The sequence below is a fragment of the Antedon bifida genome, chromosome 4, assembly GCF_963402885.1.
Source record: "Antedon bifida chromosome 4, ecAntBifi1.1, whole genome shotgun sequence".
Classification (NCBI taxonomy): domain Eukaryota; kingdom Metazoa; phylum Echinodermata; class Crinoidea; order Comatulida; family Antedonidae; genus Antedon; species Antedon bifida.
Window position 1 is genome coordinate 19,685,772 of NC_136229.1, and position 24,987 is coordinate 19,710,758.

At 30.8% G+C, this 24,987-nt stretch overlaps 1 protein-coding gene across 7 annotated transcripts in view; it reads left to right on the forward strand.

Annotated features, from left to right (window-relative positions):
• The window catches only part of LOC144839523 (E3 ubiquitin-protein ligase TRAF7-like), a 52,825-nt gene extending 28,476 nt beyond the window's left edge, over positions 1-24,349 (forward strand). For 5 of the 7 annotated variants that reach the window (XM_078694925.1, XM_078694926.1, XM_078694921.1 and 2 more), the window contains 14 exons: positions 2,020-2,115; positions 10,367-10,406; positions 12,570-12,753; positions 14,154-14,229; positions 15,878-16,154; positions 17,245-17,286; positions 18,407-18,517; positions 18,925-19,123; positions 19,392-19,431; positions 19,787-19,903; positions 20,319-20,435; positions 20,853-21,104; positions 21,720-21,839; positions 22,008-24,349. In XM_078694925.1, the coding sequence (XP_078551051.1) occupies positions 2,020-2,115; positions 10,367-10,406; positions 12,570-12,753; positions 14,154-14,229; positions 15,878-16,154; positions 17,245-17,286; positions 18,407-18,517; positions 18,925-19,123; positions 19,392-19,431; positions 19,787-19,903; positions 20,319-20,435; positions 20,853-21,104; positions 21,720-21,839; positions 22,008-22,019 (1,683 nt within the window). In that variant the 3' untranslated portion in view covers positions 22,020-24,349. Of the gene's footprint in view, positions 1-448; positions 466-854; positions 995-2,019; positions 2,116-10,366; positions 10,407-12,569; positions 12,754-14,153; positions 14,230-15,877; positions 16,155-17,244; positions 17,287-18,406; positions 18,518-18,924; positions 19,124-19,391; positions 19,432-19,786; positions 19,904-20,318; positions 20,436-20,852; positions 21,105-21,719; positions 21,840-22,007 lie in introns of those variants that run through there. The other 2 variants (XM_078694927.1, XM_078694928.1) reach the window with 2 other exon arrangements.
• Positions 24,350-24,987: the final 638 nt, after the last annotated feature.

Sequence of the window (24,987 nt, forward strand, 5' to 3'; positions counted from 1 at the left end):
AAACAAGATTGAAAGTATAGGAGAAAGTGTGATATTGATCACAATATGATGTGAATTAAACAAATTTTGATAAATTGATTACAAGTATACTGACAACGTGATTGTGATCATATCGCAAACTTTATTTAATTATTTGAAGATTTTAAGCTTTAAAAAATTACTTTGTAAAGTTTACAAATTAATTTTTATCGTCTGTATAAATTGCAAATTGTCAATAAAACACCATTTTCCCCAGAAAATTAGAATTGTTTTTGCAATAATTTTATATTTGATTTTCTATGTTTATACAAAAATGGTTTCTCAGAATTTGTTTATATTTAATTTTTTGTATTGAAAAATTTACTGAATTCCATATACTTCCCCATAACTCTTATAGTATGTCTTTATTCAAATGAGGCGATTCCTTAATTAGCAATACGTCTTTTTAGCAATCTCTTTGAAATATCTGAAGTTGTCGTAATTGTGGTAAGATTTGTTATTTGATTATTTTTATTACATCAATGATTAGTAATGATAGTAATTATGATAAGATTTGTTTGTGAATTATATTAGTTTACACAAGTATTCTTTAATGGTAATGGAGCTAACAGAACGTTGATAAACTGATTATAGTTAGGCTGTTATTGCGATAAGAACTCAAACTGATTTGCTGGCTTCCTACGCATCCAGCGTGTTTTCAATTTGCGTGTCAAGCTATCCATTACTCTGGGTTTAGGAAGGATGTTAGCGTTTGATGCCTGCGATGTCGAAACATCAAAGTCGCTGGGTTTAAAGGTCGCTGGGAGTTCATTAGGAAATGCGGTGTGCTGATGTAATGTGCGCATGTTATATTAGCGACTGTAAATTAACATAGTAATGGATGGTATTTAGTAGGTAGTGTTTACTGGAAGTGCCTAGCTCCTCGACATTGAAGGACAACTTGATACTGTGGTACTACTGTCTTGTTTGAAAAATGCCTCCTTTTTCTGAGACCGTATTAAAAAATATCGTAGAAGTAAGTACCTAGTAATCCATAATATTTGTTTGTTTGGTAATTAGTTAATTGTTAAAGTAAATAACATTACATATTCTTGGAAATTTTTCCATTTTCTTTGTTGATATTTTGAAATAAATTTCATGAAATTGTTCCATAAATTCCTAGTATTGGAAATAATTATAAAATATGGTTGATGTTTAAGTAAAGCAGCAGATTGTTGAGATGAAACTTAAACAATTGTGTGATAAAAATAAGTTATAGAAGACATGCTATCATCATTTTTCATTACAAATTTTCTAAATTTATGCATTTCTTTTAATGTAAAGTATATTTAGACTTGTGTTCCTCTTTCTTTCTTGGCACTCCCTTCACTTTATTGAATTAATTGTTTTTTCATAGCATGCGTTTTTTACTTCACAGATTATGCTGTGATAAATCAAATTTAATATTTATAATGTTTATTTTATCAGTTTGATGTTTTTTTAATTGTGATTAACCAAAATCCAGATGTTTCCTGGAATTTATCTATATTAGCTAATCATATTCAAAATCAAATGATTTCCAATTTTATCATTTGTCATGATGTCTAATGAAGATATTTCCTTGGAATATCGGCATGTAATTATACATAAGGGAATCGTAAGAAAAAAAAATGAAATTTTTAATGATTTAAAAAGTGTAACCTCATCTTGAAAGTTTCCAAACAAAAGGTATAGATGTAAACTACTGATGTCCTTGCTAAAACTCCACTGGGAAAATTTTAATTCTGAAAAAAAACCATAAGATGTAAATAGATAGAATGTATACAAAGCCACTGTACAGTCATTCACTTGTATCTGATAAAATCTGCGTCGATCATTAAAAAGTCACCGCTTTAGCTGCTAAAGTGAAAGATAGTTTGCGCACTAAAAACTTGGTTTCGATAGCAGGTGTTAGTTGTCATATGAACGCAGCATCGCAACATTCACTGAAAATTTGCCTGCGTTTTCTGTTTACGTCGGAATTGGAATATTAAAATTATGTTTATCTATTATTCTTCACAGCCCGAGGTTCTTGTTTTTACCGAAGCACCGAATCGCAAGTTATTTTGCATGCTGTGTCGGAATGTATTCAAAGATCCAGTGATCACACAATGTGGGGTAAGTTTTATTACATAATTGAAATATACGATTTCTTTATATATGTTTATTCATTCATAAGCAGACAATGGAATCGTCTTCCAATTCTCGTCAAATTTGACAGTGGATTCCTTTCTTTCATTTCCCGTCAAATTTGGTTTTGAGACCAAGCAAAGTGGTTTAAACAGGAAACAACTGTCCATATTATGTTCCAACATTCAGGTATACTAGATATGTAATTGCCATTTTAATCAACATTTATTTCCAAATAAATAAATGAACATGGATGATTGAAATTTAACTGAATTGAAACACCGTAAACTTCATACCTATTAAATGTCAATTAAACGCAATGGTTAAATCTAATTTCAGAAGTTGATCCACATTCACCCCTAGGCTAGGTTTACAATGCAGTCTTATTTTGGAAACATTTACAGGAAAAATGCTTTAATCTATCCTTGCATGGGAGATCACTGCCCCACACACTTGAGATCAAAAAGAAAAGTACAAATAATAACTTATCTGACTTCCTTAACAACGCTTTGCAAGATACTTGCATTTGACTGATCTTGGGCATCTTTTTACCGCAGTTCAGTGCCTCGGAAATTTCTGTTATACACTGAGTTGGCAAACAATTAGAAAGTATTGGCTATCAAAAGGGATTTTGTGTTTTAATTAGTTGAATAAAATCTAAAACTAAACACAACATCATATTATTATAACATTATTTAAGCAATTAGTTGTCCCTTGATGGTACTGGCAAATTGCTATAGTATATAGATTTAGATTTACATTACCTAGAATAAGCACTAATAGATATAAAAACTCAGCGATTCCATATATTATTAAAAAACTGAATGCCTCTTGTTAATAATATTAAAAATAATCAATTGAAGAGCAGTGCAGATAACTTTATTTTTATATAATATATTTTATTATTCCCATTTTATTAATGTATAATGTTTTGTACATTTTATATACTATATTAAAAAAAAAAAGTCCTGATAATTTACGTTATAAGCCAATCTTTACCTTTCAAGTTAGGCTTAGCGATACAGTAGGTAATATATCAGTAAACACTGCATCGACATTTCCGCTAAGCCTAAACGTCTAGGCCTAACTAGCCCTATATTCATTCCCAAAACAAGGCAATCAAAAGATTTCTATGATGTACTACAAGTTTACTTACTTTGTCTTTAAGGTTTATTAATAAGAATCATTCATTTGTAAATGATTCAGTTAATCATGTAGATAATTAATTCTTCCTTCACAACCTTTACGAATTCCAAACTTTTATACACAGGTGATACTTTTCCCAATTTTTTCTTTTGTTTGTAAAGTTTCAGACCACAAATCCTCTTTTCCTAATCAATGTTAAACTCCCACACTATCTGCCATTTCTAAATTAATAAAACCAGAAAAGAGTGAAATGACAATTAATTAACTGTAATTTCACTCTTCCCTGATTAAACAATGTGCAGAGTTCAACAAATATATCATAAAATAAATGTATGATTAAATTATCAATTAAATTGAACATCAAAAAAACAATTTCAAATCTGCATCAAGTATGCAAAACATAATTGGAACTTTTCAACAATTCAACACATTTTACCGCTATTGGTCGAAGATTTCCTTCTTTCCTTTTTTTAAATCTCCACAAAACAAAATACTTGTTTGTTTTTGCATACCAGTTTTCTTCCAGTTGTCTGCCTTCTTGTCTAGACTTTGATTGAATCATAGAATCGGTCAGAGTGGATATGTATGATTTACATTACGTGTTTATGTGATTATTACTACCAACAATCACGTTCTCAGACAGCAGATCATGTGACCAAACTATTAGTGTTCGTTTGAGTTCTTTCAACCTGTACTTAAAAATTTAGTTAGTAGCTAATAATCTACCATGTTTAATATTTAAAGAATTAGATAACTATACATAGAATACATTCATCTATTAGTATTTTATCCTCAGTTTAATATATATTTGCGCTTCTGGCTCTCACAGCATGATCCCTTTTTAGTTTGTACTTGAAAACATTGCCTATTGACAGAACACATCAATCTCTAAAGATAAAATGACAGATTTCATCTTTCAAAATTAAGTTAGAAGCAATTCAATTTTTTATTTTAAAATTACACTTCCTTTAATTTGATAAATGAAACAATTTTTTTTATTTATATAAAAAAAATGTGAATTTAATCATTAAAAAAAAATATGAAACATTATCTAAATTGATAAAATTGTAAACTCATATCCAACAGTTCTCAAGTCCTGAAGTGTATACTCCACTCATCAATTAGAAATAAGAACCGAACAGCTTCTAAAATTGATGCGTATAAATAAACCAAAGTTCTTTCTGTTATTTCTGAAACTACTACTGAAAGAATTGTGCTTGCCTATGGTATATTACTAAAAAAAACTTAAAACTCTTCTGGCCCTGTCTTGACATTGACATTACATTAAATGATGTTTTCAAGTTTATCTCTTTAAAGATGTTTTTTCCTCCAAAATAGAGAAGGACATGTCATTCAGCATTCTTCAACAACTTTCAGGAGGACATCCCTATTAAATGGAACCCTTTCATGGTCCTGCAGTTTTATTAATGTTGTTTCTATTTTTAAACAATTATTTTTATTTTTAGATTATAAAAAAAACATATAACAACAACTTAATTAAACATTTTACAACATAACATAAAATAAGTAGGGGTGAGTCCAGGTGATGAGAGAGCACTAAGGATGTGCACCTTACCTTTAGACAGATAAAATTAAATTTATAGTTATAAGTTTTTGACTGAATAATTATTATTATAAGGTAATTCCGTAACCGTAATTCTGTAACCAGACCAGTTATAGAAATGTTAATATTTATCAAAAACTATAATATTTTTTTTTTAAACTACATTAAATTGTGGTTTAAATGAATGTATTGATTTTTAAGATCTACAATACAATTCACATGGATATTGATGAATATTTAGGGGTAAAAATGTGGGGGTGTATTTTTTCGTAATTCCGTAACCATACATATTTTATGAGATTATGTAAAATTATGGGAGGCTTTTCACACAAACAAATATTGGAAGTCATTTGTAGGTTCACTAGCTATAAAACTATAAAAGTTTTTTTTAAATCTGCATCCAAGTATAAATGGTACAAGGAATTAAATTGTCAAATTATGGAAAAAGTGTAATTCCGTTACCATGGAATTGCCCTATAGTTTAAAAAGGTTTAGTGTTCTTTAAGGTATATCTATAGTACTGTATGTGCTAGTTATTAACAATAACAGGGAATTTATTTTCTGAACTGTATTGTTGGGTTTTGTTAGTTTAATAATTGTTCTACAAATATTACAAGAGATTAAGATGATGATGTTAGTCTTTACAGAATTGTAATGAACAAAGCAATGTGATACTGTACCTGTCAATCATCAGACTCATCACTATGACAACAAATGTCATAATGATAGATACACTGACCCACATGTGATCTCAACTGACCTATAGTGTTTAGGAAGGGGAAACGCTCTTCCCCCTTGAGAGATCTGACTGGCCATGGGCCTAGCACCATAACCCTAGTCACTTGGGCTTGGTTCCCAACTGTCAGCTTTACTTATAGCATACCCCGTCCAATGTAGGCCTGTAGTGTCAATTTTTTATGACACAGTAACGCGTCAAGATATAATCTGTACACGCCAGTTTGATCGTTGATCTTATCGCAACGTGTAATCAACGCAGGCTGCATGATCTAGGGGTATGCGACATGGCTTATGATATGATTTCGCTACAGCTGTTCCAACATTTTTTGGTTGTTTTTTGAGTTGTCATGGCACTATATGATGTCATTTGGGACCACACCCATCAGACACCCCATCATTATTTTTGTAGAATGCCCCTCCAATATTAACTTTGCCTAAATATATTTAATTTTTATTCTTAATTTGATAACATATGATATCGAATTTGCAGTACATATTATATGTAGCATATTCTCAATAAATTTAATTTCATAATTTATAAAAAAAAAAATATAACACTATAAAAGTTTGAAATATATTAAATTTAAAATGACAACAGTACAGTAAAGACTAAAACTTTGTAATTATAAAGAATACAATGTTTGTTAATTTACTGTGCTTTAAATTTTTTTTTTTTAAAGTGATCCTACTGCTTTAGTGTAGAATATATATCAAACTAATGTAGAAAATATAACGAAGAAGTTTATTTGTTCAACTTGTAATGCTCACACCTGTTATCTACTTGTTACAACACCTTCCGTTTAAACATTAACTTCAATAACACTTAGCCTCAATAAAACATAACTTTAAACGTCTTAAACAATAAACAAGTTTCTGGCTTAAATATATTCAAGTTTTCAGAATTCAAATTGATATCGGTGAAGCTTCTGCGTAACATAATTAACTTCAATAGAAATTAGCGATTGGTCTAGACGACAACTAGTTAAAACAAATTATCTCTACATTCCGCAGTGGAGGTTATGATTTAGCAGTTTTTACCTCAAAATTGATTTAAAATAATCTATTCTACTTGTTTTCATTTATCTGAATTATTTTATTGTTAATATTTATTGAGTACAACATAATTACAACAGTGATAAATGGAACATACCAATGAAGCATGAAGCATGAAGCACCAAGGGTTACAATTTTTTTTAACTTCATCTTTTTTCAAGTAAATTATTTTTCATGTACAGCACTTTGGTAAAATAATCAATTTATGGAAAGAAAGAGATAAAAGATAATAGAAAAATATAAAAAATAAGAATTTTTTAGTAGACAAATTTCCTTTTTTTTCAACTAAAAAATGATTGAATCAACTGGAATTATTATAGCAGTTTAATACAAATGCCTATTTTAGTATTATAAAGTAAATATTGGTTAAAATAGATTTTAAAGAAAGTTTCTTATTTGAAGCAATTAACTAAAGATTCACAATCCTGTTATCTATCAAATTTACATGAGTTTGTAGGAAACTAATTTGTCTTTCTAATTGACCTTCACTTGACCTTATACCTGAAACTAAGTTAATTAGTTTATCCTAATTTTATAGCAAGTTTAAAAAAAACAACTTTTAATTTTCTTAAATATCTGTAAATTAGATCCTAATTTTTTACTAGTTCAATTTAAAACTAGTTCTGCTAATTATTCTTAAAGTATCTTGAATGAGTAGTCAAAATATATTTAAAGTTTATAGTTAATGTTGTTTAAAAAATGCATACTATTTTTTTTAAATGAAAGATATACAGTAGAACCTCTTTCTGGGACACCCATATTAAAGGGACATTTTCTTATTAAACAAAATAAGTGGAAATTTATTAACACTATTAACAAACCCCAATTCAAGAAACACTCCTATAGAGGATTAATTTTGTCTCCTTAAAGTGTGGTTCCTACTAGCGATGCAAATTTTATAAACACAAGGAAATCTTATTTACACTATCTCTTACACTGAACTTAATTTGTATTGATACTCTAATAATATCCAGAAACACCTGGGATATTTTAAATTTAAATAAACCAGGTGAACCATTATACATACCAGGTTCACAGTTGACCCAGACTCTTTAGGTGTGGTATGAGGAAATCTTATTTACGAGTAGTATCACTTAATATGCACAATCACTATGGATATTTTTAATTAATATAAACCAGTGCCTAGTGGAAATCTAAGATCCCATTTATACAAAGACCAGGTTATGACCCGTATACTTAGGTTTTACACTTTGTACTTGGGTCTATTTCCTACATAGTCTTCCTGAAGGAAATTAACTACAGGGTGTTGGGGGGAAGTGGTTTATTTTAAACTTTGTCAAACATGATGGAACTGACTGTTACTCCATGAGAAAAAGGTATATCATCTTTTTTTAAATGTAATTACTGTAATGCAGTATTTTTAGTTGATACTCTACTATACTGTACAAATAATTTATACAGAAGTGGATATGTGTGGTTCTTCTTAAACTTTGGTGTTCTAGAAAATTGTTTTACTTCTTTTCTTTAATCTACTGTAGTTACTGCAGTATTCTCACTCATTATGCTGTTCTGTTGACAAGACTGGAGTGGGATTTACAATATAACAATCTGAAATTTGTAATCTGTAATTCTAGTTAATGCTGGAGTTGGATTTAGGGTATAACATTATTGTGATATTTACTGCAGTAACTCCAATTAATGCAGTTCTTCAGTGCTTTAAGGAAAGTGGTTTAAAAAATTAAAAATTAAACATTTTTTTTACTTGTCACGCTACCTTAAGATATGTCATTGGAGTTCATTCTCCGAAGAAAAAAAACAAACCCCATCTTTCATCTGTTATTGTTAAAAAATATAAAATTTCCGCGAGCGATAATTTCCGCCTAAAAGTTCATTCGGAAAAAAAGATAATTCGTTTAATTACGATCTGTATTTTTAAATTCATCAAAATTATGCGTCACTGTGGTTCTTTTCAAAATATTCCATGAAAATTTAATAAAAATACAATAATGACCAAAGGAAATTAATTTTAAACAAAGAATTCACCGCCACGCCTTAAAAAATAATATTCAAACGCAATTAGGGTACATTCTGTAAAAGTAATTGATATTTCAATGATATTATTTGAATCATAATATTTCCTTGTTGTATTAATTATTTAACTATTTTATTTTTATCTATTACCTTGTTATGTCCTAATTATATTTACTATTTACTCATTTAGTAGCAATTAGTTACTCATCATCCATTAAATAAATTCTATTTATTATAATTTATATTTGTACTTTATTATAATTACTAATTTTCTCATTAAACAGAATATATAATTACTCATACAGTAATTAATTTTATTTTTTTTAGTAACAACTGTTATAAAAGGAAAATTATAGTACCTAATTCTGGACACATAACAATTTAAATTCATCTATGATTCAATTGACTTCATAGTATAGTAAAATATAGGCACATCCAAGGGAGAGGTGGGAAAATATGACCGGGGACCCTAAACATTGCAAAAGAGTAGAACATTAGGTTAAGTTTAGCATTTTTTTAGCCAAAATCTTAGATCCGTCACTGTACTTCAGGCACTGTTTTTTTTTTAACTAATTTTTTAGAAAGAAAGGGTCATGGTCTGGTTTGTGCTTACCATGCAAAAAAAAACATATATATATAAATGATTCATAATTTGCATATAATTTTTACCTGGGAAGCAAGAGTTCTTTGATCTTTCTATTTAATTTTTTTCTGAACTACAATTGCACTATACACTCCCCCTGAATCACCTGATGATATGACAACCAACAGATAATCTTGAACAAACATCTACCGTCTTTAAGGAAGTCATCAAAAACTTTGTTAATTTTAATTTTGCCTCGAGAATACATAGATGATTAAGTCGGTGGGAACTAATTATATTACTGTGACTAATTACTGATCAAAGTAATGAACCCAATTCAACATCCTAATCAGTGTAGGTGTCTGTTTTATACCATCCCGCCTTTAATTAAAAAATGTTGCATTGCACGATATCGAACATCATAATCACTTTACAACTAACACAATGTCCACTGTAAAGTTAATTTCCTATTAAAAGTCACTTGTGTTTGCGAAAAAGTTATCACCGTACAAATTGTCGAAACTAATCATGATTGTAATATATGCATAATAATTGGGTCGATTTGTTTGGTGATTCGTGGTGAGCCAACTGTTCCGGCGATTGAAGTATGAAACTCGATGAGTCAAGATACAACTCTGTTATGCTCTGTTATCGTGATCAGAGGTGTACTGCCCTGCCTATATGTTCCTGCCGGTAGCGAGTATTTAGAGCAGTTACTAATAGCTTATCGTGATTAGTGGTGTTCTGCTTTTGTTTGGTTCACCCGGTAGTGACTCTTTGGATTGGGTACTAACAGTTCATCGTGATCAGTCAGTGCCCTGCCTGCGTTTGTTTCGCCTTTAGCAAGTATTTATAGTGGATGCCTACTAGTTATCAGTGGTCTTCTGCCCAGCCTTCATTTGTTCCTGTTGGTAGTGAATATTTAGAGTGGTTACATCAGTTCAACGTGACCAGTACCATTTGATTATTCGGTGCATTGGTAGTGGGCTATCACTCCTTCTTAGCACCTTGTGAACACTCTCTGTTGGAGTACTTTGCTTTGCTCACTCACAGAGTACCAAACTTTTTGCGATTATTACTTTGAAGTCGGTGTCATCAGATGTCACCATTATGATTCTTTCTCAATCGTGTTTGAAATGATAAGTCTTTTGTTTCTCTTGCAGCATACGTACTGTAGACAGTGTGTTAACTCTCGTCATAACGGTAAGAAACTTTCTTTGTTATTTTCCTTATTTTATAAATTTACATTGTATAGGAATAGTTTTACTAGCATAGAGCAAATAATGTAGTAAAAGAAAATTCACTTTTTTATGTAAAGCTTTTATTTATCTGAAATGTATACATTTATGTGAAAAGTTTCTTCTGAGTATTTCAATTTTATAAGCTTGAGTACAAAATGTGTTATATGAGGTTATTGAAGATGTTGCCAACATGCTTTTTATACATGCAGTTATACTAAACTTAAATATTGCTTTAGACTTGTTTATTTTAAATTCTCTAAATTGATGATTACTTTTTTTAAAGGAAGGAATTTACACTCTATAAATTAGAGATTTCCTAAAATAAGGAAGCCCTTCTTTAAAAAAAAAAGTACCTCCCTGGCTATTGGCCAAATACCATTTATCCTAACATTTGCCACAAAAGAAGTTGGTTGATTTCGAAGACATTTTAGTGAGCATGTAAGTTTAAAATGCTAAAAGAAAATGCTCAGCAGTTTGAGAAATAATAATCAATAATTTTCTTTTAGTACTTTTAATCTTAAAAATAAAAAAGAATATCTATACTATGAATACTGTACAGTATGATTTTTACACTGTAGAACTACTATTAAAGAAGACACCTTCAGAACCCAGTGTCATGTGAATAAGAGTTGACAGTGTTAAAAAATATAATATTTCCCCTTGTTTTTTTCACAGGTAAGTATCTCCTTTATAATAGGGATGTCCCAAAGCAGGGGTTCTACTGTGTGTGTAAATATATCTCTCTCTCTCTTTCGCATGACAATTGTGAACCATTTCTGTTAAGGAAAATGTTGCCTCATGAAAAGAAAAAACACAACAATAATGTTTAATATCTTATAACTGAATTGTGGTTTAGAAAGTGAAAGTTGTATTTTGAATATAAAACAAATAGACAAATTGTAGCACATGTTCAACTGATTCATACATAAAACACAGGTGTCAGGATTGCATATTAATTATGTCTCTATGACAAATAAGAGGTCGACCAGAAATGAAATGGATGGTAACAAGTTTTAGGTTTGAAACGGAAATTAATTTAAAATAACATCTTCTGTTTTGAATTCATTTCAATCATTTTTTTTAATGTAGTTAGACTGTTTCTGGGCACAATTATCATATATTTAAATTCATAATTCATTAAATACAAATTAGTTAGATATAGAAAAGGCAGTCTAAACTCTAGTAGCTTTATACATAAAACCAGTTGAATTTAGTATTTACCATTTCTTTTTCATCTTCCTTGCACTGTCACAGGATAAGATGTACATGAACTTGTCTATAATAGTTACCTTTGAAAATATGGAAACATAAAAACACACTTCTGTCCTGTTTTTAAAGTAAATATATATGGTACTACACTTAATCTAGAAAAACAGATTTTTACATCAAATCCAGTGAACTCATGGACTCGTCTATAATAGTTACGTCTTTGAAAATATTGAGACATAAAAAGTGGGTTACACTTCTGTCCTGTTTTTAAAATAAATATATATGGAACTACACTTAATCTAGAAAAACAGATTTTTACATCAAATCCATTGAATTCTATGACAACTATTTGTCAAAATTAGGAATTTAGTTACAAACTTATCTAGATTAACATATAATTCATAAAATACAAATTCATAAAAAATCACAGATTTTATATGTCAAGTTGTCTATAACTAAGGAAGCTTGTACAAGTAACTTTGAAAATTATTTTGATGTTTTTAGGAATTTAGATCTGAGTTTGAGTCATGTGAAGGCAGGTGATCTCTGCGGAGGGATTATTATGGGCCTGGCTAAAATCCATCTGTCAACGCACATTTTCAAATCTGTCCTTTTTTTTTCTATGACACAGCTTCTTATGAATTTTCATTATTTACGTGTGTAAAGTTGTTTATGGAATTTTCTTTAATTTTATTGATGTTTTTTGGTTGTATACTGGTTATGTTTGTATAGTATAAGATTATTAGTTAAGCTTAAAAAAAGTCATGTAGGCAGAAGTGCAATGCAGAGCTGAAAATAAATAACAACTAGCGTTGTTATTTTGATTTAGATTATAAATAATGTTTTGTTTAAATATTTATATAAATAGATGAAAAAGTGAGGAAAAAAAATTAATTACCATTTTTTTAATTTACAGAAAAATGTCCTGTGGATAATAGCAAGTTAGCTGTTGTCGTCGCCAACATCGCCGTTAACGAACAAATCAGTGAATTATACGTCCATTGTAAATACGGTTGTATTCCGTCATCGAGCCAAATTCCTGGAGAATACGAAGTTGATCCTGACGGCTGCCCTATGACAATGCGCGTCAGTGAGAAAGTGTAAGTTGGTGGTTGTAATAAAGACATAGCTAATTACAATGTTTATTATACTTGTTATTTAACAATAGAAATTAGGTGCTTTTACTTTATCAAAGTAACCAGGCTCACACACTCCCGTTTTGTTAATTATTCTTATAAATTAAATTATGAACCACCTCTTGATATCTATTTTATTATTAATTTTATATGTTAGCATTCTCATGTTTAAAATCCTGGATCCGCCCCTGGTATTACTGCTATGCTATTTAACATGTAATGGCTGGGTCCTTTGATTGTACTTTTCAATAGAGCATTAGTCTGTTCTACAAAAAAGACAGGCCATCCTTCACATTACTATTCTTCATATTCCAAATTATTGTATTAAATCGTTCACATGTCGTTAGCATGTTTCATTAACATGAGTGTGGTACCCATGTCATTATACTACTGTATTTGTCATAGAATTACTATCAATGTTTGTACCGGTTAGTATGTCCGCTATTAATGTTCCTATTGAATGATTTCTGTATTTCATTCCTGTCTCATTACATTATTCGTCATAGCTAAATTGCTATCAAGTTTGTTCCAGATGACTGATTTTAACAGGCCTCTGTTTTACCCCTTTCATCATGATGCTTGTAGTGAAACTATTTGCTGTCAAATTTGTCCCTTTTTTATGTGTCCGCTTCATAATATGGAATATTCCGGATGAATGATCTTACTTCTGTCCTTACTTTTTCCATCATAATATTTGTCATTTACTGTCAACTTTGTCCCCTTGTCACATGCCCGCTTACGGAATTTTCCGGGTGAATTATTTACAACAAGCCTTCTGTATTACCCCTCCATCAAAGTGAAAGTTACTGTCAAACTTGGATATCATGGAAAGTACCGGATAAGTTATTTTAAGAGTTGCCTCATGTTACTCCTCTATAACCCTCACGTCATGAATGAAAGTAATTGATTGTGCCATGTTTTGGAAATCTTATCTTAACACATGCCTTTTCAAATACCCCTTCTCTAGCCCGTTGGGATATTATAAATGCGTAACATAAGCTGTACTAAGTGCCGCATTTAAAAGAAAATAATACTAGAATCTGGCAGTGAGTGAGTTAATTTAATAACCCTCACTTTCTCATTATATAGGAGGTAATTAATAATGCTAGGTAAGCTGTAACAATAACTAAATACCATTACCTCAAGTGTTTGGTTGTAATATTTTAATTTGTATATTGTACACGCCTTCTTCATGGATGCTCCAATCACAAACCTCTTCAATTACTGACTGTTCAGAGTCAACTTAATTATAATTATATAAAAAAAATCCATACCTAATAATGTAGTGTACTGAAAAAAAAGGTTTTAAATAAGCTAATCCAAAAATTAAACCTTATTTTGTGTTATTTTCTTTTATTTTACAGTACGCATGAAGCCAACTGCGGCTATGCACCTATGAACTGCCCAAATAATCCAAACTGCCCAACAGTTTTAAAAATGGTAAGTGCAGGTTATCATCATATAAAAGGGAATTTAAGATTTATGTATCTATTTATTTCTGTCTTTATTGTAGTACTGAGATATCACTGATTGATCACATAAACAAAATCAGACATACAAAAGTTAAAACAATATAAGTAAAGTAAAATATAACAAAAAGAAAAGTAAAAATCAAGTGAATGATTACTGTAGAGACATTAAGATGATGATTACTTCAATATCTTGTTAATTTACCATTTAAATAAAATCTAAGTATGTAGGTATTTAGTATGTATTTAACTAATTTAAAATTTGGTTTAGTTAAATAATTTGCACATAGGGGGTCAGTTGATACAACTTCCTGTCGCAAGCTTGTCAAACAATTTCCCTTAACACACTCGGAATGATGATATTATCAAGTGAGGGCAGTATTTAATTATATTAATAGGACATTAGTTATTAAACTGGTTCCTAGTAATTGTGCAGTACTGTACTATACTACATATTGTATAAATGCTGTATACATTTTTAAATATCCATTTCAGGATCTATCTTTTTTTTAACTGCTTCTCATACAGTATTCAAAAGAACAAAATAAACAATATAGACTATACTGACTCAAAATGCAGACCTTTCCCAAGTCCCAGGTTATAACTTCACGGTCCCAATTGTCTCACAGTCATCCATTTTCCCATTTCAATTATCATCAACAATAGTTAAAATCTTTCACTTTTCTACTTCCATAAAGAAAGCTGAATCAACTTTTAAAACAAAGTTGCTAACAGTAGTTTTTTTAGTTGTGAACTGAAGTACTGTAAATGTTTCAGTTAATTTGTTATTATATCTAACTAGATTTTAAAACTTTCAGCAGTAACAAATGTTGGCACCATCCCTTATACAAATGACACCATTCAGATCTACGGCTTTAGAAACATAAGGTCCCATTGGAAACAACTTCCGAGTACATGTGAGCCTTTAAGATGAAATTTAATTCTATTTGACACTTTGAGGGCCCATAATACCTTAGGTAGTGAGAGGTGTTACGGGGAATTAAGTTTAAAAGTTCATTCACATGGTAAAGAGAAAGTCTAATGATTACATTATAAACTTTACAAGTTTATGTAAGGTATGACGAATACAGTTTGAAACCAGGCCTAGATTATTAATGATGATTTGATAGCCATTATGTAATCGCGCTCCATTAACTAAGCACCCCATTCAGATAAAAAAAAAATCTGAACTTACAAGGGAATTGATTCCTATGCCTCCAAGAGCTTAATGTACTTTGATAAATGTTCATTCCATTGGAACTCTGCACACACTTTTGTGCAAACATTTATTCCAGGTAATTTGAAATTTTATATTGATTTTATATAAATCAATCAATCTTTATTTTCCATCATAAACATACACAAATTCAGATGGAAGATTTATAACAAAGGCAAAGTTGAACAAATTGTTTTACATCAATAACAACACACACAACAAACCATGGGAAAGACTTGATTGATTGATTTAATTTATCATTAAAGCATGAAATACTGCAGTAACTGAAGAAACCAATACTTTTATTTTGTTACAGTCGGTAAAGAGAGGGATGCAGTAAAATTAGTGCTGCAGTATCTGAGTATTTTTATCTTTTAAATGACTTGATATTTTCTTTATACAGGATCTAGAATCGCACATGAAGATGTGCAATTTATGTAAATGCGACCATAGCAAGTACGGATGTCAGTACGTGGGCACACTTGAAGAGGTCAGCACGCATCTCCAAACGTGTTACTACGACAACATCAAGAACTTCTTGCAGAACACAGATGACAAGATGCGAGACCTACAATTAACGATTCGTCAGAAGGACCAGGAGATTGGCTTTCTACGCTCTATGCTTGGAAAATTATCAGAGAGGGTCGATCGATTGGAGAAATCTTTAGAAATGAAGATTAGTAAGTGTTTTAATGTATTGAAGTGTCTGGTATATTGATTACTTACCTGGATAAAGCATTTAAGGCCAATATCAGCAAATAGAGCAATCAATGTCATAACTATACTTACTGGTGCTTCTACATAAAAAGAACAATAACTAACTGGCATGTCTACCATAACTACATAAATACTATGCAAAATATCTACCAAATAGTTGCTTAAAATACTGCTGTTTGTAGGAACATTCAAATCTCCTTAGCAACTTCATGCATTGCTACTGTAGTCAATTAATGTGATTTATATTTAGTCTAAAGCTCTGTCTACACTATCAAACTAGTTTGACTAAAAAATGGTAGTGATGTGCCCAAAAATGGTAGTGATGTGCCCAAATATGGTAGTTATATGACATCATTGTGTCCATATATGAGCACATCACATTAAGTTTGATAGTGTAGACAGACCTTAACAACATCTAAGTAACGAAAATATACACCAATGATATTACATTGAAAACAAATTAAACTCAATATCCAACAGGATATTACGACTTATCTGTAATTTAATTATTATTTAAAGATTGAAATAGAGACTAATCTAAAAATAATTTGCGATTAATTGGTAATCGTAAATGTGATATGTGTTCTGAGAATAATGATATTACATAATGGATGTCTGGAGGTTAAGGATGTTAATTATTAGCCTGTAGTGGTATGCTAGGCCATGCCCCAATGTACGTTGAAGGTTATAACATATCTGGGAAGTGGATGTAGCTGGTTAGAACAAGGAGTTTATGATTGGTGTCATTGAATAATATCAGGCCTAACCACAAACCACATAATTAGTCATGAGAAAAAAAAGCATATGCCAATAAACAATTTTGCCATGGTAAATGTAATAACTTTGCAAAGATATATAGTGGTTTTTAATATAACCACAAACCACGTAATTATTCATGATTTTGCCAATAAATAATTTTGCCATGGTAAATGTAATCATTTGCGGAGATTATAATGGTTTTGAATATATAAAATTTAATTTTTATTTAGTTCATTTTTTCTTCATTATGCTTATCTTCAATGATCTTATCTTCAATTTTTTATATTTTTCTAGGCTATTTGGATGAGAATCAAAGCAGAATGGAAAAATTAGTGGGTAAGTGATACTTGACCAGGCAAAATGCCCAACCTTAAAATGGCCTTCAACAAAACTTGCCCAGCTGGCCCTGGCGATAAAACGGTTCAGGGACGATTCGGCCCTGAGACGATTCGGCCCGGGACTATTCGGCCCACTTTTGGTGGGACGATTCGGCCCACTTTTGGGCCGAAACATCCCACTTTGTGGGCCGAAACGTCTCACTTTAGACCAAATTCATATTCATTTTTTTTTTATTTATCAAGTTTTTAAAGGTGTTTAACAATCCGTATTTTATTGATATTGACAAAGTTGATATAATGTATATAATAAATTACTAAAAAAACGTAATTTTATATTCAATTTATTACTTCGAAAACCTTGTTTATTTCGTGCATTCGCCAAGCGGCCAACAGAGGGCGTAACTTATTTACATCGCGCGCGTGACTAAAAAATGATTATTTTCGACAATGTTTTCAAAATGTTTGCTTTATTGCATCTTTATCCCTAGTAGTGCTACCCCATAGTCTCTCTGAAAATAAAGTTTGGGGAAAAAAGCTTATTTTATGCTTATAAATGCATATCAAAGCCGATAAATGTAAGTGTGCCGAATCGTCTCAGGGCCGAATCGTCCCGGGCCGAATAGTCCCGGGCCGAATCGTCCCAGGGCCGAATCGTCCCGCGCCGAATCGTCTCAGGGCCGAATCGTCCCGTTACCGATAAAACAATGAGCCTAAGGGGGAGGTGTTCACATTAAATAGACTTAAGTGAATTATGTAGTACAATATTTTCATTGACCACTATTGCCAAAAGGTACCTATAAAATATATCACCGTATTAACACAAAAATTACCCATAAGAAATTCAATCACAACAATATTTCATAGGTTTAATTTGATGCCAATTTACTGTAAAATGTAATGCAAGCTTGTGCTTAGAGTAAATTTTACAGCCATTGTTGTATTGATTTGATAAATACACATTGAGGGCAGCACACAGAAGAATGTAATACATTTCCCTATTAAGAAATTTTATATTGCACACATATCCACTTAAGATTTCACTCCAGTTTTCAAGATGATCAAATGACACTTTCCAATGTTAATCAAAAATTATTAATTATTATTTTATTTTTTTGCAGAGGACCTTGATGAGAACCAACGAGAGATGTCAAACGAGATGTTGGACAATCGTAGAAAGTTTAGCACAATTAACCACGAGATAGCTTACATTATTGGCAGGTTCAATGATGGTAGGTCATAGTTGATTCATGTTCATGTTATGATTTACAAGCAGGGGCTTAGGTTCTCAAAGAAAAAACTATTTAGCAACAACAATACGATAGTACAACAATATACAATATAAGCCTTGGTCTAAGTGTATAAGCAATGCACCAACTGCAGTCAAACTTAACTAACTGCACGACCTGTCACACTGAATCTTTAAGCGTGTCATCACCTTCATCTAATTTAGCAGTATCAATAGTAAGACTTAATGTTCTTTGTTACTTAAATATGAATTAATTTGGTTAAAAGCACATGTCTCCTTATCATATGACAGTGTTCAAAATCTAATTTCCATTCTTTTCCCTCCTGTGTGTTATACAATTCCTCCATGGTTATACTATTCATTTATTTGCCAATTATTTTGTTATTACAGAGCCCCAACAGCTGTATCGATGTAAAGGGACTTTTGTTGGCCACCAAGGCCCTGTGTGGTGTTTATGTGTACATGGTGACTACCTATTCAGTGGGTCATCAGATAAGACCATCAAGGTGTGGGACACCCGTCCAAGTTACACATGTCACAAAACAATGGAAGGACATACAGGCATCGTGCTTGCTCTGTGTACACACGGGTAAGTGTTACAATTATACTTTTACCTCTGATGATGCAGTAATTTTATATCAGTTGCTGCAGTAATTTCACATCAGTTTCTGCTGAGTATATCTGCTGAGTATATGTTACTGTGGTTTGGATAGAAACATAAGTTATTCCACAGTATTGTCTATAGTACTGACAGTATTCTTAATATAGCTACACTCGTTTTTTGACCCAATATATCCTTTATACAAGGTGTCATGTAATTAAATATATTTAATTATATTAATTCTATATTTTTTCAGTAACAAATTGTATAGTGGTTCTTCAGATCAAACTATCTCTGTAAGTATATATTTTTTATTAGTAAACACACTAAAATGTTTTTACAAAAAAATTTTATATATGTATAGTATTGTAGTCTAAAGGTTCTAGATAGCAATTGATCAAGAAAAACATTTTGGCACACATGGCACACCTTGAGCTGGAATCATCATTATAAATGGAGGCACTACATGCTAAAAATAAATTAGAGAGGTCTATATAAGCCGTAATTGTTTTTATATATGCGAAACCATGCACTTAGCTTAGTTGGTCTCCAATAGTACTTACAATGCAGAGCTCTCATAGTGTCATTTATAAGGACTTAACTCTCAAAACACATACCAGTATATAATTTTCATATTTTTTGTTGTTGCAGGTTTGGAATATTGATACTCTGGAACATGAAAAAGCAATAGCAGCACATGATAATGCAGTGTGCACCCTGGTTAGTGCTAATAACATGTTGTTCAGCGGTTCACTCAAAGTTATTAAGGTTAGTCTAAGGTTTTTTCTGTTTTTCTTTGTAAGTTTTAATGATACAAACAACTGAACAGTTCAGTTTTTTGTGTCATTAAAATTGACCCAGTTAAGATATGATATAAACAAGTTACCATTACCAACCAGTCAAGACATGATATAAGCAAGATATCTTTATGGTATCATAAATATCATTATGGTATCATAAATATCTCATACTTATGATGTAATTTATGTATAAGTCTGGTATCAGAAACTTCTCATTTTATGATATCAATCTGATGATCTCACGACTATCTTAAATTTATATCTATATCTCTTATTTCATGTACCACAGCTAATGTTTTTATCAATGGTTGAATAATAATAAAATTACTTTTTATTTTAAAAACTACTGTATTTATTTATTTTATTGATTTTATTTTTCATAGGTATGGGATGCACATACTCATGAGTTAAAGAAGGAATTAACCGGTTTGAACCATTGGGTTCGTGCTTTAGTTGCTACTGAAGAACACCTTTACAGTGGTTCTTTCCAAACAATTAAGGTATGTTAGCAATGATCTTGAAAAATCACAGTATTTGCTGGAGTAATGAATGTTACTGTGGATTTCTGCAGTACTCATCAATATAAATATTTAAGTTGTATGTAACTTTTCAGCAGAATGGATCAAAATGCAAATAAAATTATCACTTATTAAGACTTTTTTTTTTTAACCCTTCTATTTATTTATTAATTTGCAAGAGTCACTCAAGACATACAATATAATAAACAAAATATGAGTACAACAGTAAGACTCAAGTTAAAAGAATACCCTAAAGAAGAGTCCAGAATATGGAAAAACAAATTGCATTGCTTACTCCTATGAAAATGGAAGATGTAGTTCTTTGTTTATGTACAGCATCTTTTTTGTCATGTGAATGAGTTGAATAGTCCGCTCATAGTCTTAACTATTTTTCTGCAGATTTGGAACATAAACAGCTTAGAAGTAACAAATGTTCTAGAAACATCAGGAGGCTCTGTATATTCAATTACGCTCACAAATGAACACATCATAGCTGGAACTTACGAGAACTGTATTCATGTATGGGATCGTAAATCCCATGATCAAGTGGAGACGCTGACGGGACATGTGGGCACAGTGTATGCACTAGCTGTTATCAGTGCTCCAGGCAGCACACGTGTATTTAGTGCTTCATATGATCGATCTCTCAGGGTAAGTGTAACTAATTATTTACAGTCAGTATTGGTTTTTAAGCAAGGTCAAACTCATCATTCCCATGAGCCTGTAGCTTTCTCCTTTGTATTTATCCAATAATATTCAATTTTTAAACTAATTAAAAGTAACACTAATTATTGGCCCAGTTCTCTAAATATAATTAGAATAGTGTATTTTTTTATATAATTATTTTACATAAATGCCTCACAAGGTAAATATTAGCAAAGCGCATTTTATAAAACATAAGTAATAATAAAAAATAAGGAGGAAATCTTAAGTTCTGTCTACTCTATCAAACTTTGACCAAAAAAAATGTGATGAGCCCATATATGTGCATGGTGATGTCATATCACTACCATATTTGGGTTTCTCACTACCATATTTGGGCACATCACATTTTGTTGTCAAACTAGTTTGATAGTGTAGACAGGGCTTTAGAATTTACTAAAAATAATAATAAAAAAATACTGTATTTACACAAGTAGAAAGAAGATTAGAACCAAAATTTAAAATGTTACATAATAATTAAAATGATATGTTTATTAATATTATATGAAAAATCTTTGGTTGAGACATTTTTAGTTTACATTTTTTATTACTATTATTTTAAAGGTATGGAACATGGAGAATAAGACATGTCAACAAGCTCTGATACGACATCAGGGAAGTGTAACATGTCTCGCTGTCTCTAGAGGGCGTCTTTTCTCTGGTGCTGTTGATAATACTGTTAAGGTAAGTGAAAGGAAATTTACATTGTTGAGATTACTTTATTTATGTTACCACCATTATTTGTTTAGTACTTTGACCATATCCTGTATAGTATTTTGTTTCTATATCTGGATTTGATTTTATTTATTAATATTTAGAACAATGCATTTATTGTTATTTCCTTTCTTTCAGGTTTGGCAATGAAGTAACGAGTCATTTTTTTTGTTACAAGAGTAAAGACTAAAATGACCAATGTTATACTGTACACATCTTTGGAGAAAGTGTTTGTTAGAAATAATATGATTTCCTCTTTAAGAAGTAAAGTTGAACAGAAGTGTTTAAACTGATGAGAGGTCTTTATTAGAGTCTTTCTTGTTTTACTGCAGAACAGTTGAATACAAAAATGAGAATATAATTACTCTAGTTTGTAATTCGTCCATTTTTCAAGTAATATTGACAATGACTGTGTATGCAGTAGAATAACTGCAGTAATTGCAGTAAAATGTGGTTAGCAAGAATATTTTTTAATATCTTTTTGCCATAATTTGATTTCATTGCAATATACTTTGAAATAAAATGAAAAAGAAAACTGTAAAATTTGTAAAGTATTTCTAAAGATGTGAAGATAATATTTGCATTTACAATTAAAAAAATAAAAATATTTTACACTCTTTCATAAATATTTTTGGAGATATTATTTTTGAGAAAATAAATTTGATATTTTTAAGAAAAGAGAAATTGTACATTAGATTGAATCATGTAATTGTGATTTTACCAATTTGACAAAAACACCAAGAAGTCATAGAAGCCATTTTGTCAGTGTGTTATTATTTTATTTATTTTTTTATATTTACTATATTAAATTACATTTTAACTATAAATGGCTTATGAAGAAGTAGTTCTGTTTGGTATTATGTTCACTAAGAATTTGTACAGTGCTTTTTCTGTTTTATCATAAAAGCCCATCTTAGGGTTTAAGTCTAACCTGTGGCATAAGCCCATCCTAAGTTATAAATCCATTATCCATTACCATTCTCCCACCTGGAGTACAAGCTCACTCTCCAACCATTACATGGAAAAAATGACCCCAACCTATACTACATTTATTTTATCATCTTATAATACTTGTAACAGAAAGCCTTTGTCAGGTTAAGCCATTCATAGATTAATTTGTTTGATTTTTATATTTATTATAAATTAATTTACATAATTGTATTTTGATATTTTTAGTACTGTTTTTTTATATAAAGTGTTTGTCTTATTGCTAATTTTAATTAAAATAGTTTCCTAAAAACATTGCTTTGTACATTTATTAAAAACAATGTAAATAAACATTACAGAAAAGAAGAATGTTGGTTGATGAAATAATACATTTTTTTAAATTACAGTATAAATTAAGAAATTGTGTTTTTCTAATTAATTACAACAGGGTACTATTATGTTGTTTTTTGTAATTCTGGTATGTTGACAGAGGCCTAACCGGCAATCGTAGTCCTAAAGATAATGAGGTATGTTGATGAGGTATCCATAAATGTTGATGATGTAGCGCCAAGTATGTTGATGAGGTATCCCTAAATGTTGATGACGTAGCGACAAATATATTGATGAGGTATCCCTAAATGTTGATGACGTAGTGTCAAGTATTGATGATGTAGCGCCAAGTATGTTGATGATGTAGCGCCAAGTATGTTGATGAGGTATCCCTAAATGTTGATGATGTAGCGCCAAGTATGTTGATGAGGTATCCCTAAATGTTGATGACGTAGCGCCAAGTATGTTGATGAGGTATCCCTAAATGTTGATGACGTAGCGCCAAGTATGTGTATGAGGTATCCCTAAATGTTGATGACGTAGCGCCAAGTATGTTGATGAGGTATCCCTAAATGTTGTTGACATAGCGACAAATATATTGATGAGGTATCCATAAATGTTGATGTAGCGCCAAGTATATTGATGAGGTATCCCTAAATGTTGATGACGTAGCGCCAAGTATGTTGATGAGGTATCCCTAAATGTTGTTGACATAGCGACAAATATATTGATGAGGTATCCATAAATGTTGATGTAGCGCCAAGTATATTGATGAGGTATCCCTAAATGTTGATGACGTAGCACCAAGTATATTGATGAGGTATCCCTAAATGTTGATGACGTATCACCAAGTATGTTGATGAGGTATCCCTAAATGTTGATGACGTAGCGCCAAGTATGTTGATGAGGTATCCCTAAATGTTGATGATGTAGCGCCAAGTATGTTGATGAGGTATCCCTAAATGTTGATGAATACTAAATAAATTAGTACTATTTTAAATTAATAAAATATTAAAATAAAGATTAATATTAATACCAAGTATGTTGATGAAGTAGTCCTAAATTGTGATGACGTATCGACAAGTATGATGAGGTAGTATGTTGATGAGGTAGCCATAAATGTTTATAACGTAGCGCTAGTTGTGTTGATGATGTATATTATGTTTCATGGGACCAGTCGATGTTGGTACATGATAATAATGAACGTGACAAATGATGTACAGTTTAATATGGGAATGTATCCTCAATATTATTAGGTGATCATTTAGAATAAAATGATCACCTATTGTTATTGTATAAAATCTTTATTATTATTAGGTGATCATTTAGAATAAAATGATCACCTATTGTTATTGTATAAAATCTTTATTATTATTTTTTTTTTTCTTTTTATTGTTTCTGTACACTATTTTGTGTAACAATTATCTCAAAAAGTTTAATGTCAATGATTACAAAAATTTCAGAATATCTTTCAAATAATACAACTTAATCCTAATAAGCTTTCCAGCGTGATCACTCATCCGTGACGACATTTATACGCCATTTTGCGAAATCACATTATCAATCATATCTCCATAATTCATTATCACATATTAATGAAATTCACTACACGTAAACTTCAGATCAAGGGTAAAAATATTAGCAAATAAAAACGCACGCGCACGTAGGTTCATGCGCGTGATATCGCGCGTTAAAAATTTAAAACGCTCAAAATTAAGTTTTGATCAATTTAGAGCATGAATTAGGCCATTTGCGTGTTTCAAAAAATTACTGCGCAAAAATGCGTTTTTGCGCGCGCGATACTTAAAAAGCGTAAAAAATATGAATTTTTTTTACAAATCTCATTCTACTCACCATCCTT